We start from the raw sequence: 16,978 nt of genomic DNA, 5'->3' as shown, positions 1-16,978 counted from the left end.
TTTAAGCCCTTAATAATATGGCTCCAACTGCCATTATCTATTTGCGCATCTTCTGGTTATGGTGATACACAGCTATGTGTTTGCACATTTCTTCATCTCCATTGAGAGCTTCCACCCTTCATCTTCCAGTTTGTTGTATTGACGTGATGCTCTGCTACAGATGAATGGACAGATATTTTGAAGTTGGCTATAGTGAGAAACGGAGCTCATCAGATGTCACATGCAGACCAAGGGCAATGGATGGAAGTGGTGGTAAAAATGGTTGAGTTAAAATCACCAGAAAGGGGTCGGGGGGGGGGGGGAGTAAGATCATAGCATACTGAAAGCTGAAATCCTGATGTACACTGTAATAACAAAAGAGGCAGCATGCCAATGAAAGAAATGTTTAATCTGATGTTGTCTACTTCATTCCATTAACTGTAGGATACAGGTCTAATGCTCTGAACCAACCCGCTGCCTTCTTCCAGCTCGAGACTCCAGACTTAAACTCCTCCTACCTACCCATAATGCCCCATTTCCCCCCACATTACCTCTGGTCTCGTTTGCCACACTTGGGGTTAGCAGCGATTTCTGACTTGAGCTTTTCCTTTGGTGTTTTTGAGCGAGTTTTTCCTTTTTTGTGCTTCCCAATTGTTTTTTTTTTTTCTTTTCTTTTGCCTTCCATTCCTATCTAGACTCTCAGGTTTTGTCTGTTAGGCTACTTTTTTCTCAGGCAAAGCTCTCCTCCTTCTCACCCTCTTTCTCCATGGCTTACCAAAAGCTATTCGGCTTTAGAAAGTGCACTTCCTGTGGGCGGAAGATTCCCTTATCTGATGCCTACAGGGAGTGCATGTACTGTCTGGGGCCTCTCCACTTTGGATGCTCCTGTGATATTTGCAGGGCTTTTCATCCCTGGGCTCTGGTGGATAGGAGAAGCAAACTCATTTTAAAGGGGTTGCTTCCACCTCCCTCCACCACCTTGGGGACTTCTTCCACATCAGGGCTCAATCCCTGGCTAAGAAGCCCAATGATTCCTGGGAGTCCAGGAGGCAGTCTCCTGTACAGTCCTCCATGGAACCTCTGCAGAAAAAATCCATATCTTCTAAACTAACACAATCTATTCCAAGCTCTCTTGCCTTTACCTCTCTTCCTCTGTGGCTACGGGGCCAAGTGGCATCCCCTCTGTGTCTGCTCCAACTTTGTCAGCGCCAGGGTCTCCTTTGCTAGTGCCTACCAGGAGATATCCATCCCGTTCCCCATGGAGATCCCCCTACCCCCTTCATTGGCTTGGTTTAGGTCTTCCCGAAGCTTATCCTCTAGGTATATCTGTAAGCTCATGAGGTAGTTCCTCGAGACACAGATCCAGATGGGGCTTGTGCCCCCCCCCCCCGTCTGCTTCCGGATCTGTGAGGCTGTCCCTCTTCTAACCAGTAGCTCCTATGGTTCATCCCCTGATTTCGGAGGTGTCTGTTCCATTGCGCCCTGGTGTTGGAGTCGATTGTGATTTTTTCTTCGCCTCTGACGTTTTCCCTAGCTTGGCTCCAACTGCTTCGGTTCTTTATGCGTCTCAGAGCTGTAGCGTTGAGGTCGGTTCCAGTGGGTTGACTTCAACTCTGAAGCTTTCGGAGCAGTCTCTTACCTTGGGGCCTCGGCCTTTGATGGCTCAGCTCTGACTCCCCCTTCGGAGCAGGAGATCCGTTCTCTCTGGGAGGTGTCAGCCTCGGTGGCTTGGGCTCCGGTGAGTCAGCTGCAGGTGGTTCAGATTCTCTCTGGGTTCAAGGTTGTGGAGAGGGTCCTCTCTGTTCCTAGGAGTCCCTCGGTACTTACTGCAATGGACCCCCCCCCCCTCTAGAACTGTGCCTTAGACTTCTGAGCTACCACATGGACAGCTGGTCTCAGAAAGCTTCCACACTGTTCCCTCAGTGGATCCCCAAGCTGCTTCTGACACCTCCACAGAGCATCCCCCCGAAAAGGTCCCTTGGAAGAGACCATGTAAAAGGAGGCACGTGGTTTCTCCTACAGAATCCCTCACCATAGTTTCCGATTTTGTGGAAGGTGAAGGGTCTCCCAAATCACCACCCAAGGAGATTTCCTTTGGAGACATTCTTGAAATCCTTCGCCAGAAGGGTGGATGGTCCTCCCAAACCCCTTCCCCGGATGAATCTGCATTGTGGGAGGCTTTTGGAGCTGGGCCATCTACTACCTGGGTGTCCCCTCTGGCTGACCCGCTGATCCAGCCGGTGTTGTCTAAGGCTTGGAAGGAACCGGATACAGTAGAACCCATTCCCAAACATGCCAATAAAAAAGTGCCCCAGCCGACAAACAGTTTTGGGCCAAACATGACCCGTCAGATGCCTTTGGTGTGGAGGCAGCCACCAAGAAGAAGCTCACTCAGGAAAGCTCCTCTGCCCACCCCCACCCCGAATAGAGAATCCTGGACACTGGACAGATTAGGCAAGAGAGTCTAAGCCTCCTCTCCCTTTGCTAGTCGGGTGCCGAACTACTTGTCTTATTTTACCCGGCTACAAAGGGACTTATTTAAGGAACTTTTTCTAGCTTGGTTCCTGGGTACATGCCGAACAAGGAATGGGAGTCTGTTTCCTCTAGGCTGGTCACGCTGGATTCCCTAGCCAGTGCGTCCATGAGGCTCATCTCTCATGCTGAGGCCGGTACCTCAAGGACAGCCGGTTCCAGCATTGCTATATGGTATCCTGCCTGGATGAGGTTGTGTGATTTTTGCAGAGCCCTTCAAACAGTCCTTTTATTAATAACTCCTTTGGCTCCACCTTGTTTTGCCCGCGGAATGTGACACTTAGAGTGAGAAAGATGGTGAGACCCTGTCTGCCACCAGGATACGTTTTTCTACTCCAACGGACCTTGAGTAGGAAAACATGGTTTCAGAATTCGCAAGGTCCTTTCCAGAACACTCAGGGAGGCTCCCCCCCCCTCGACCCAAGGCAGAGGGGGATATGGTCAGAATGGAAGACACCACCCACATGGCTGAGGGGGTCTGCAAAATCAAGGGTCATGGGAGCTTGGTCTGGACAAACCCAACGATCCTGAATTTTTGCCCGGCTGCTCACCTATATTAACAGTTGAGGAACATTTCTCCTTACACCCAGAAGCCTGGACAAATGGGTGTTAAGGATCGTATCCAGAGGATATTCCATCCCCTTTTCAGACACTCCCAAACAAAACTCATGCCTCCTCTGATATTCCACCTAGTCTGAGGGAGGACATTGCCCATGAAATTAAAATGTTGCTGCAGAAAGAGCCATCCAACACACACACACCCCCTCCATAGACTCTAATCGGGCTTTTACTCCAGATTCTTTTTGGTACCCAGAAAGACTGGGGATCTGCTGTCTATCTTGGATCTAACCTACCTGAACAAGTCAGTGAAACAAAGTTCAGGATTGTCACAATTCAATCCATCTTACATCTCCTGAACATGGGCGGTTATGTGCTCTGTAGACCTCAAGGATGCGTACTACCATATCAAAATAGTCAGGCCCTACAGGCCCTTTCTACGTTTCAGACTGGGAGCTGGTCAGTACCAACTTAAAACTGTATAAACACACAAACAGAGCGATAGCGGAAATTCCGACACTTACACAAGCCACTTATAAAACCAACTTTTATTGTAAGCGCTTTCGAAGGGGCAAATACCCCAACTTCTTCAGACAAGTTGTACAAAAAGTTGTACAAAAAATACATCACATATGTATGTATGTGTGTATATATATATATATATATATATATATATATATATATATATATATATATATATATATATATATATATATATATATGTGTGTATATATATATGTATATATATATATATATATATATATATATATATGTGTATATATGTATATATGTGTATGTATATATATATATATATATATATATATATATATATATATACACACACACACACACACCTTCAATTAAAACACAATTGAATAATTGCTAAACAGCTTATTTATTTACCATGTTTAAAGACACAATGGGATATTCTTATTAAAAATCCTCTATTCACTTATAAAACCTTTTAAATACACATTCATATGCATAATAAAACTTATTGTGCAAAAATAAAAAAACATACTAAATGTGAACGAATGCTTGATGTCAAATTGTGTGAACAAATGCATAATTTCAAATAATATATACCATTTATGCCAAAAATATAACAAACATAAATATATATTCATTTCATGTAAAACATTAGTATTAAACAATACATAAAAGTCATTCATATGGCTAATGCTAAACCTACATAAATACTTTATATTCATTTTTAATATATCTAGTATTTTTTTAATGCAGAAAACTACAACACTGACTCCCAAAGGTTTCATCGTGCTTAAAAACCCCCCAAAAACATATAAGTTTTTCATTCAGGCTTAGCCCTATGTGCAATCATGGCTACTAAAGAATAATCATAATATTAGTCAACTACGCAATGCTTTTAATTTAATTCTTAAATTAAAAGCATTGCGTAGACGATTAGTATTCTGAATGAACTGAATGAAAAACTTATATGTTTTGGGGGGGGGGTTTAAGCACTATGAAACCTTTGGGAGTCAGTGTTGTAGTTTTCTGCATTAAATAAATACTAGATATATTAAAAATTAATATAAAGTATTTATGTAGGTTTAGCGTTAGCCATATGAATGGCTTTTAGGTATTGTTTAATACTAATGTTTTACATGAAATTAATATATATTTGTTATATTTTTGGCATAAATGGTATATATTTGAAATTATGCATTTGTTCACACAATTTGACATCAAGCATTCGTTCATACTTAGTATGGTTTTTATTTTTGCACAATAAGTTTTGTTATGCATATGAATGTGTATTTAAAAGGTCTTATAAGTGAATAGAGGATTTTTAATAAGAATATGCCATGGTGTCTTTAAACATGGTAATTGAATAAGCTGTTTAGCAATTATTCAATTGTGTTTTAATTGAAGGTATATATAATCTAGGATGTATTTTTTGTACAACCTGTCTGAAGAAGTTGGTGTATTTGCCCCTTCGAAAGCGCTTACAATAAAAGTTTGTTTTATAAGTGGCTCGTTTAAGTGTCTGAATTTCCACGTGTGTTTATACAGCTGGTCAGTACCAGTTTTGGGTGCTTCTGTTTGGTCTCACCACAGCCCCCAGGGTGTTCACCAAATGTCTAGCGGTAGTTGCAGCTCATCTCCGACTGCAAGGCTATCAGATATTTCCATATCTGGGCAACTGGCTCCTGACCACCCCAACCAGGCAGTTATTCCTTCAGGCCAGGGATTACTTCCTCAACCTAGTTTCTACACTGGACATAGCTATAGACTTAGAAGTTCTAGAAGTCGCATCTAGAACCATTTCAGACCATAGATTTTGCAGGGGCACTTCTATTCACAATGATGGCTCGCGTTTACCTTGCATTGGACAGGGTGGTAAATCTGAAATCCCATGTCAGCCAGATCTTGACTGTTCGAAACCCCCAGCCTCTCTAATTCTACAAGCTTTAGACTCCATGGCAGCAACCATAACTGTTCTTCCAGTGACACGTTTTCACATGCACATTCTGCAGTGGACCTTGGCAGTACAGTGGTCTCTTCTCAGAAATCCCCTTGAACCTTCTCATCAACCTGTCTCGTGTGTGCAAGGAGTCTCTCCTTTGGTGGCTCCTTTCTCCGGAGATTACCCACAAACAACCTTCCATTAGTGCCACTTTCACCACGGACTCCTCCAAGTTCAGGTGGAGGGCATTGTCTGGACTCGAAGATCCTAGGCACATGGACACCCCAGGAGACCAAGTTGCATATCTATGTTCTTGAGATGAGAGCAGTTCTTCTAGCTTTGCAAGAACTAGACAGCTTTCTTCCTCAAAGGACTGTTGCTATCCATACAGACAATATGTCAGTGGTTTGGTACATCAACAAACTGGGAGGAACCAGAGCTTTAACCCCTTTATCGAGAAGCAATGAGGGTTTGACAGTGGGTGATTTTTTCGAATCGCTTTCTGATAGCAATGCACGTTCCGGGGGAATCCAACATTCTAGCCGATAGACTCAGCAGAGTGCTACTGATGCCTCATGAGTGGTCCCTGAATCAGTCCATGGCAGATGTAGTCTTCCAGAAATGGGGTTATCCTTGCAGTGACCTCTTTGCATCTCCTCTCCACAACAAATGCAGCAAGTATTTTGCCTTGATTCCCCCCTCAGGGACAGTCCCCAGGGATGCTCTGGTGCATTCATGGTCCTCCGGTCTACTATACACCTTTCCCCCTCTTCCTTTGATTCGCAGGTTCCTGCAGAAAGCTCTTGGGTTGCGAAGCAAAGTGATCCTTTTTGGCCTCGACAAACCTGGTTCACCTTTCTTTGGTCTAATCTGGTTTGCGCCCCGATGAACTTTGATCCAAGTCTAGATCTACTATCCCATCCATCTGGGCATCCACATCCCAACATTCAGGCTCTGAAATTAACCGCATGGTTTCTCCACTATTGATGATGGCCAAGTCTCCCAGGCTGTCTTCTCCAGTCCAAGAAATTTTGATGTAATGGGATCCTATCTCGCCTACATTCATGACAGATGGGTTCGGAGCCGATCCATCGGCTCCGACTCGGCAACTAATACACTAGCACGAAGTCTCTCATTGGCTGGGCTACTCCCTATCCCAGGATGCACTACACCTGCTTCCTCAGATCTCGTTTGCCGCTTTACAAGCTGGACGTGGTCTCGACTTGGCTGGAGCTAAGTGGTTCTTTTTACCTTTATTGGTCTTTGACCTTGGGGTTTTTTGTCATATATTAACCAAACAGCTGTTTTAACAGCTATTCCTTATTACTTTGCTACTTTTGAGTGCTTGAGTGTCTTCTGGTACTTAATTTTTTTCAGTCGGGCAAGGCCCGTTTAAGTTAGAGGGCCTTTGCCCTACCTTTGGTGTGCTATTTAACTTTTATTACCTGTTGTGGTTAATTGTTTTCGGGCCAAGCCCGTTTAAATTAGAGGGCTTTGGGCCTTTGGACTTGTTTTGTCTGTTTGTTTGTGAGGTAAATTTTTTTCTTAAGTACTCGCGCTAGTGTGTCTCGCGCTTGTCAGTTGGCGCAATTTTGTGATAGTGCTTACTAATTGTGGTAAAGTCATACTTGTTGAAGGGCCTGTACTATGTCCAAGGAGCACAAGTCAGGTTTTAAAAAATTCACTCGGTGCAGTTATAAAATGTCCATCACAGACAGTCATTCAGTCTGCGTTTATTGTTTGGGGCCGAAACATCTGCAAGAGACTTGTAGCGTATGTCATGCTTTCTCTGCTAGAGTTCTTCAAGAACGTAAGAACAAGTTGATATTGAAAGGGCTTATAAAACCTTCGTTTGAGGAAGCCTTAAATCCTCCTGTTGCTTCCAAAAAGAAAAGATCGTCGGCACCGTCAAGTCCGTCGGAGCCGACTTCTAAAAAGACTAAATTGACCTCTTCTTCTTTGGCTCCACTGACTTCGGGGCCGAGGGTCGAAGGCTCTGCCTCGGTACCTCCTACTTCGGCTCCATTGCCTTCGGAGCCGCAAGTTGGAGTATCGAGAGGTGAATCACCTCCATCGGTTCCAATGGCTTCGGAGCCGGTGGAAGTGTGCAGCTCAGACTCTTCCCCCTCGGCTCCGAAGAAGGCTCCTTCGGTGCCGATGGTGGTCCATGCTGTGGTGGAGTCGGCGCCGACAGTATTGGAGCCGTTTCGGAGCCGGTCCCCTTCTCTCTCAGAGCCGAGAGGAAAGTCTTCTCAAGTGTCTACCTCCTCTAAATCCTCGAGACTGTCAGATTCGGACCTGGATAGGGTTTTACAGAGGCTGTTCCAATCTCCAGTGTTTACTAAAATGGTCTCGGCTCCAGCACAGTTTGCTTCGGAGCCGATCCCCCCTCCAACACATTTGATTCCTCCTCCAACCTCTTTGGAGCCGGTGGTGGTGGAGCAATGTGGAGCCATACGGTCGGAGCAGAGACCCCTTACAGGCCTTTCGGCTCCGACTTTGCTTCCTACCCTGTCCTCCGGTTCAGGGTTTGGTACTGCGACCTCTTCAGCCGGGCCCGAGGGGAATACTTTGGGATTGGGTGCTTCGGTGCCTAGTCTTCCTCTCAGAGCATCGGCTGCTGGGATTCCCAGTGCCATCGTGGCCTCTAGACCAGTGACCTCCTTGGATTCTGGAGGTCCGGCCTTTGAGGCCATGAGGAGCGCGCTGGCCATGCCCTTGCCGGCTCAACAAGATTCTACCTCACCGTCCCTAGATTTGGAGACTGGTGCCTCTGTTGTGTTGCAGCCCCCCGGCAGCGGGGCCCCAGGGCCTGAGGATACCCCCATCGGGGGTTCCCTTCTTCCGGGTGGTCCGTCCGAAACTGCTTTGGACGAACCCCCACGGAAGAAATTGTGTAAGAGGAAACACCTGGACTCCCAAGATGAGTCTATCACATCGGATACTGACCTCGATGACGCAGAAGGGTCCCCCAAATCATCTTCGGATGATATCTCCTTCTCAGATATCTTGGAGATTCTGAGACAGAGAGGTGACTGGCAAGCCAAAACCCCTTCAGCTGAGGAGTCAGTCTTCCTCAAGGCCTTTGGGGCCCAGCCTTCCGCCTCCTGGGTGTCTCCGCCCTTCGATGAACTCCTTTCTCGAAGGGTGTGGGAACACCCTGATTCTGTGGAACCGGTGCCTGCCAGGCCCAATAAATTTTTGTCAGCCCCCCCAGAAGGAGTTTCTCACAAAGGGTGTGCCTGTAGATGCTTTGGTGGTGGCTTCTGCCACACAGCAGGACGTGGCAGAGGCTTCGACGTCTATTCATCCTCCTAATAAGGATTCCAGGAGTATGGATAGGTACGGGAAGCGTACCCTGTCCTCAGCGGCCTTTACCTTACGGTCGCTGAACTACTTATGTCATTTTACGAGGCTCCAAAGAGATCTTCTCAAAGAGCTAAATGACTCTCTTCTTGGTAATCTACCTGAGGCGCTGGCCCCGACTGTTGGAGCACAGATGACTACCCTCTTTTCTATTGTTAACTCGTCCATGAGGCTCATCTCATATGCGGCCGAAGGCGCAGTAGAGCAGCGGAACAGGCGTTGCCCTCAGGAGACAAGCCTGGTTACGCTTGTGTTCGCTCACGGAGGCTTTCAAGTCTTCCTTCACGGCCCCTTTGATGGGTCATCCTTGTTTGGACCCAAGGTGAAGGACACACTAACTAGGTGCGAGCAGGAGGGCAAGACTTTGACTGCCGTTGGGGCCCGATTTTCCGCTCCTTCTAGGCCTTACCCCAAGGCTGGGAGAGGAGGGAAAATGTGGTTTAAAAAATCTCAGAAGTCTTTCCCTACTCCATCTGGTGATTCCCCCTCCAGATGCAGGGGGGGGGATTTTGGAAGACGCCACCCCAGAGGTGGCAGAGGCCCCCGTAACTCTGGAGACCGCGATTCCTTTCGTGGTTCTTCATAGAACCAGCGTTCCTGAGTTGTTGCCCGACTGTGCAACTCCGGAGCCAGTCGGGGGTCGCTTTGCGGTGCATCCACATGCTTGGGAATCCATAACAAGCAATCAGTGGGTGCTTCGCATTATTACCGGAGGATATATCATCCCCTTCAACAAACCCCCCCTTTCTTTAAGGGAAATCCCGGACGTACCACCCAGTCAGCGGGATCAAGCAGCATTAGAAGTTTCAAAGCTGCTAGAAAAAAGAGCCATCCAGCCTGTCCCCATCGACCAGATCGGATCAGGAACTTACTCAAAATTATTTTTGGTACCAAAAAAGACAGGGGACTTCAGGCCCATTTTGGACCTCAGTTCATTGAATCGTTTAGTAAGAAGTCCAAATTCAATGGTCACTCTTCAATCTATTCTTCCTTTGCTGGAAAAAGATGCATGGATGTGCTCCATAGATCTCCAGGACGCTTACTATCACATTCCCATAGCTCAAGAGTCCAGGAGACATTTACGCTTCGCCTCGGAGTCAGTCATTTCCAATTCCGAGCACTGCCCTTTGGTCTCACCACAGCCCCCAGGGTGTTCACCAAGTGTCTGGCAGTGGTAACTGCTCACCTGAGAAGTCTGGGATTCCAGGTGTTTCCTTATCTAGACAACTGGCTCCTTACTGCCACCTCCGAGCATCTGCTACTGCAAGCGCTCAGAGCCACGTTTACCTTGGGCCGTTTCTTGGGGATCACGTTCAATTTGCAAAAATCTGTACTACAGCCATCTCAGCATATTACTTTCATAGGCGCAGACTTAGACACAAAAGAATGCGCCTTTTTACCGGCAGCAAGAATTCAGGTCTTACAAGATCAAGTCAAATCCTGTCTCCCCCTACAAAGAGCCCCGGCCCATCGGATCCTACAACTGTTGGGCTCGATGGCGTCGACCATGCTTTTAGTTCCCTTGGCCAGACTTCACATGCAAATTTTACAATGGCTACTGTCGGTTCAATGGTCTTATCAGGAACTTCCCTTGAACCACTTAATCATAATCACGGAAAGTTGCCGTCGAGATCTGCATTGGTGGCTTCTCCAATCAAATCTCGACCAGGGGCGACCCTTTATACCTCAACGTCCCGTTGCCACTGTGACTACGGACGCCTCCCAGGTAGGGTGGGGGGGTCATTACCTGGACAGGTCGGTCCAAGGCACATGGCAGATCCAGGAAACGCATTTGCATATCAATGTCCTGGAGATGAGAGCGGTACTATTGGTACTCCAAGCTCTCCATCACGCTCTCCCACAGGGTCCGATTGCCATCCTATCCGACAACATGTCGGTGGTATGGTACATAAACAAGCAAGGTGGAACCAGGTCTTACCCACTATGCAGAGAAGCCATGAGACTTTGGCACTGGGCGGTAGCTACCAACCGCTTTCTGATGGCAACGCACATACCGGGGAAGTCCAATGTGATTGCGGACAGATTAAGCAGGACCATTCTTTTACCCCACGAATGGTCCCTCAACCAGGGTATAGCTGCAAAAATTTTCGACAGATGGGGTCATCCTTGCTGCGACCTGTTTGCCAGCCCTCACAATGCGAAATGCAGAGAGTTCTTCACACTGTTCCCTTCTCAGGGACAGATTCCCAGGGACGCTCTGACTCACATTTGGCCCCCCGGTCTTCTCGCCTTCCTCCGTTCCCCTCTTACTGAGGGTGATACAGAAGGCCATTTACATGGAGAGCGAGATGATTTTGATTGCCCCGCACTGGCCTCGTCAAGTTTGGTTTCCTTTCCTACAGAGGCATGCGATAGAAGGTCCATGGTTTCTGGATCCGGTGCCAGACCTGTTGACTCATCAGTCAGGACGGCTTCATCTGTCTCTCAGGTCCCTGAAGTTGGCAGCATGGTTACTCCACTTCCATCCTTAGTCCGAGACAATGCTTTTTCTCCGGACGTGGTCCACATACTGTCTTCTTCTCATAAACCTTCCACCATCAAACTTTATTCCAGTAAATGGAAAAGGTTTGCTTTCTGGGCCCAAGAACGGGGTATAGATCCTCTCACTGCACCAGTATCGGAGGTTCTGAATTTTCTGGCCTCCCTTTTTCAGTCGGGCTCATCAGTTTCTACCATTAAGGTTCAACTAGCGGCCATTTCTAATTTTCATGCTTCATTTGAACCTTCATTGATGTCTCACAAACTTTGTAAGGCTTTCCTTAAAGGGGCTTGGCTCCTGAGGCCTCCTTTATCTCATCCTGTCCCCCCCGTGGGATTTGAATATGGTTCTTGCTGCCCTAACTTCCGTCCTTTCGAACCAGCTGCTACCTGTGATTTAAAATTTCTGTCTTGGAAAACGGCCTTTTAGTAGCCATAACGTCTGCCAGGCGAGTTTCAGAACTTCAAGCTCTTTGTTCTGATCCTCCCTATTTGATTTTTCACAAGCATAGAGTTTCATTGAAATTAAACCCTGCATTTATACCAAAAGTGGCCTCCTCTTTCTGTATGCAACAAACTATAGAACTCCTGTCTTTTTCCCAGAATTCTCTAATAACGAGAATATACTTTGCATCAATTGACGTACATAGACAATCATGCTTTTATTTGAATAGAACCGCTCAACGCCGAAATCGAACCAATTGTTTGTTTCCTTTGCAGTGAACAAATTGGGTCAACCAGTAACCAAAACCTCCATTTCTAAATGGATTAAAGATTGTATCATTTTTATTTATTCACAGGCTAACAAAGATCTTCCCTTTCCAGTCAAGGCTCATTCTACCAGGGCAATGGCTACTTCGTAGCTTTTCACTCCAAGTTATCAATAGATGATATTTGTGCTGCGGCAACCTGGACTTCTCCGCACACTTTCATTTCTCATTACAAATTGGATGTGGTTTCTCGAGGCAGAGCTTCCTTTGGTTCCACAGTTCTCAGGAGTGTGTTCCAATGAGCCACCGGGATGTAGGTGCTAGGGACGCTGTCCCATCTGTCATGAATGTAGGCGAGATAGGATCCCATTACATCTTTTAGTTATGTACTTACCATAACTTCGGATGTATGGGATCCATCTCACTCATTCATATACCCACCCTCCTTCCCCTTCCATTTGGATTTAGAGGAGCTGTAGTCCCTCTTTTCTTAGCGTTCTTTCTTGAAGAACTTTAGTTGGTTATTGTGACTACTAGTTTTTCTGTGTTTGCATGGATGTATGAAAGCGAACAAACAAGATCTGGGGAAGCAGGTGTAGTGCATCCTGGGATAGGGAGTAGCCCAGCCAATGAGAGACTTCGTGCTAGTGTATTAGTTGCAGAGTCGGAGCCGATGGATCGGCTCCGAACCCATCTGTCATGAATGTAGGCGAGATGGATCCCATACATCCGAAGTTATGGTAAGTACATAACTAAAAGATTTCATCACACACGGCTTCCATTTGCAACTTTTACAAAAGTAATTGGAAAAGATTCTCCTTTTGGGCTGAATAGAACCAGATAGATCCTTTTACAGCCTCAGTTTCAGTAGTAGTAGACTTTCTGGCTTCCCTTTTCAAGGATGGTGCTAGTTATTCTACAGTCGGTTCAGCTTGCTGCCATTTCTAACTTCCAGTTTGGTTTTCACTCTGTCTGTAGCCTCTTCAAAGTTATGCAAGGCTTTTCTTAGGGCCACCTTTCTGCTACTGCCCCCGGTGAAGGACTGTACACCTCCCTTGTATCTTACTGTGATTCTACGAGCTTTAGTCCATCCCTCGTTTGAACCCTCGACCACTGTAGATCTAAAATTCCTCTCCTGGAAAACTTTTCCTAGTGGTTATTACCTCAGCCAGGAGAGTGTCTGAGCTTCAGGCTTCTGCAAAATTTCAATATTCTGTTTTTCATAAAGACAGAGTTACTCTACGTATGAATCGCTCTCTCTTTACCCACGGTGGCTAGAAAGACCAGCAGTAACCAGTCAATTTATCTCCTAATGTTCTTTCCTCTGTGTGAGAATAAAGGGGGCATGCACCTTACCCATGCTTTCGATGTACATAGACAACTTTGTTTTTACATCCATAGAACTAAATCCTTCAGGAAGTGCGACCAGCTGTTTGTTTCCTTTTTGAATGGAAAAAGAAAAGGTAAAGAAGTCACCAAATTTACTTTGGCCAGATGGTTGAAAGACACTATTACTTTAATTTACTCATCTAAAAAATATTTCCTTTACCAGGTACACTGAAGGCCCACTCTACAAGGTCCATGGCCACGTCTCGAGCCTTTTGGTCCAGAGTTTCTTTTGAGGACACTTGTGCTGCTGCTACTTGGTTAAACCCCCATACTTTTGTCACACATTACAAATTGGTCATTGTATCCAAGAGCAGAAGTGCTTTTCGTTCTGCTGTACTCTGGAATATGGCCACTCTGGATTATGGTAGCTGGGGAACTCTGTCCCACAGATTAATGGAATGAAGTTCTGATAAAGAAGTTATGTTCTTACCATAACATTCCATCTGTGTTGTCTAACTTCATTCCATTAACCTTCCTGTCCCCCTTACCCCTTTCCAAAAGTTTGTTCAGGAAGCCTAGTAGAAGTTGCCAGTAATTGTATTCCTTCGATTGAGCTCCTGATCTGTTAATGTGAGATCTGTTTGTATTTTCATCATCATACCTTTGTATTATAGTTAATGGTTTCGGGACACTTTGTTCTTGTTGGCAGACTACATCTGAGGTAATGAGGGTAGAGGGGTATTATGGGTATTTAGGAGGAGCTCAAGTCTGGAGTCTCAAGCTGGAAGAAGGTGGTCAGTCCCGAGGGTCAGAACCATATTCCACTGGTTAATGGAATGAAGCTGGATAACACAGATGGAAATTTATGGTAAGATGTCTTCTTTTTTCTTGCAGTATATCTGTTAGGATACTGTGTATCCATTAGTAGTTCTGTAAAAGTTTGACTTGAGTAGAGAATGATGCAAGTGTTCTGTACCTGTGCGCACAGTAATATGCAGTATTGGAGGAGATGCACTATTAATGATACAAATGTGAACGGTAAGCTTAGTATGGAAAGTGAAAACTCTGTAACAGTGTTCAGAAGATTGACTTTATAAGTAATCTATAGTTATTCTTGCATAACAAAAACAGAAAAGAATGACACGCACACTTTAGTGTTTTGTATTCTAAGTTTTAGTTCAGCAAAACTGAGCACTTTTTGTCCCACTCTACACTACGAAAATATTGATTCCAGCATCACACATCCTCAGAGAATGAGGAATACTTTAGTTTCAAAAAATATATATTTTTCTTAACAGCTATACAACCTCAGAATTGAAATGCTTAAGTAACATGGGTTTGAAGAGGCTCAGGAGTTTACTGACATGTATTATCATTATTTTGGTGTGTGTGTGTGTGTGTGTGTGTGTGTGTGTGTGTGTGTGTGTGTGTGTGTGTGTGTGTGTGTGTGTGTGTGTGTGCGCTCATGCTCTTAACCTTCCCCAGCAAGCTTGAAGGCTGATGCTAAACCCAGTTGGCAACAGGAGACAAAAACATTGCTTCTGACTATATAGCCAGCTGATTCTCTGTCCCTGACACGCAAATTGAAATTTGTGGACTGACACATGATGGTATGTAGTAAATAGTATGGCTGGGGAACTTCATACCTTTTATTGTAAATATCAACCAAAAGTCACACAAGTCCCAGCATGTGCAAGGTAGAGAAATGGAATTGGATGGCTGCACTGTCAGACATAAGCTTTGAAGTATCTGTGTAGCTATAACTTGCCATCAAGGTTAATGACATGCTTTCTTGTGGTTTAACTTGTTTGCATTTATATGTTAGTTCAGGCATACTTAAAGATTTATATTTTTGACATTTTCTGTTGGTCAGTTTTGGAATGTTTTTCCTTTAGGACTCTGCACTAAACTCCCTTGAAAAGGCATACTTCTCATTGTTGGGATCATAGTGTAACTATATGACAGGAGCAAACTACTAGCCCAGTATATGACAAAATTGAATGTTACATTGTCCTGAGGTCTGTTCTTTGTATGCTACCATAAGTTGAGTGGAGGCAAACTGATCTAAGATGCGTGCTGTATTGTGGACCGTGAGGAGGTATGTTTTAAAGCAGTCTGTGCTTGTTAATTGATATAGACTGATCTTTTAATTACTAAGTAGTTCCCAATTTGTGCTGCAGCAGCAGGCAGTGATGGAATTCTCAACACAGCCATTTGGGCTTGCAGGGAGGTGTTTTACTTACAGCTGAAAAAATTCTGAAATAGCTTTGTGCCTGCTGGGTAAGGCTACATTTCCGTTTAGTATGTTTTAGCTGAGAATATGTATATATATATATATATATATATATGTATATATGTGTGTGTGTGTGTGTGTGTGTGTGTGTGTATATTATATATATATATATATATATATATTATATATAATTTTTTTTTATGGTACCTCCTGATAACTGCATTTTTTTTATCTTTTTCTACTTCAACAGGCATTAACAGTAGAAGAGACTTTCTCTTTCCAAACCTGCATCACAGATTGTTTTTAAACGCATAAACAAGCTGGTTTATTTCACTGCATTATATAAACATTGTACTGAAAATTAACCTGTTCAATGTAGTAATGATGGCCTGTTTTGTGCTTGCATATAATTATTGTTGTAAGAGTTCATGTTTTGCCCTTTTTTTTCTTTTCTTTCTTGATAGGTGGTGAAGTAGACATATCTGACGTAAAAGATTTCAAATGGCAGTTTAAGGAGCACCTACAGAAATTATGTATAAATGTAAGGATACATATATATTTATTAATTATTATAGATGACAGTTCAAGGTCTGCTACATCATACTGAGATTTTTGGCCATAATGATACAGTGGTGAATACCCTTTGATGGAAAGGGATAACAGCTGGTGTTTGGGACATTGCATTGTGGAGGCTTCTAATAGCTGACGCAGTGAACAAATCAAATGCACATCAGTCATTGCTGCATGAAATGCTGTGTGTCATGTGATCTAAAAAAAAATATATATATATTTTGTTGGGGGGAGGGCAAACATTGTCACGGTTAATTTAAAACACTATCATCGAAAACACTAATGACCTGAATCATATTTGATCAAAAAATGTGTAAGAGTATAGAAAATTACTCTTGATGTGGTTTTGCATTATGGGAATTACAATGCAAATTAATGTTGCTCAGTATTTGTGCCTTGTTAGTGCACACTGTTACTTCCATTCGAGAAGTTTTGTTTTTGTGCTCCAGGAATTTTTCAGTACGTGAAGAGCTTTCTCTACCTTTTGACACTGCAGAGTTAATATATGTAAGTAAGGAGTGTATAGAGGACAAAGCCCTCCACATATAAGGTTCAAGGGGGGGTTGCCCAACTGCAGAGAAAAGGTTTGGGATGTTTATATATGATATTTTTAATGAAATGTTTGTCGTTTTGTGTGTTTGATATGTGTTTTAGATCAATTGACAGTTTTTTCAGTGGTTTTCACAAAATTTGTTTAGATCAAATGAAGCATTGTGAAATAATGTACATGATTTGTAATAGGCTGCTGACAGATGTACATTTTCTACTAATCAT

General features: G+C 44.3%; 1 protein-coding gene across 1 annotated transcript in view; it reads left to right on the top strand.

Moving 5' to 3' along the window:
* CENPN (centromere protein N) overlaps window positions 1-16,978 on the top strand; it is a 668,201-nt gene that overhangs the window by 223,500 nt on the left and 427,723 nt on the right. The window contains exon 5 of the mRNA XM_044081800.1: window positions 16,099-16,175. Coding sequence (XP_043937735.1) covers window positions 16,099-16,175 — 77 coding nt within the window. The remainder of the gene's footprint in view (window positions 1-16,098; window positions 16,176-16,978) is intronic.

Source organism: Protopterus annectens, chromosome 8.part1 (genome assembly GCF_019279795.1).
Source record: "Protopterus annectens isolate FY-2018-M chromosome 8.part1, PAN1.0, whole genome shotgun sequence".
NCBI lineage: Eukaryota > Metazoa > Chordata > Ceratodontiformes > Protopteridae > Protopterus > Protopterus annectens.
Note: the sequence above shows the minus strand (reverse complement) of the source record. Positions and strands in the feature narration are given on the sequence as shown.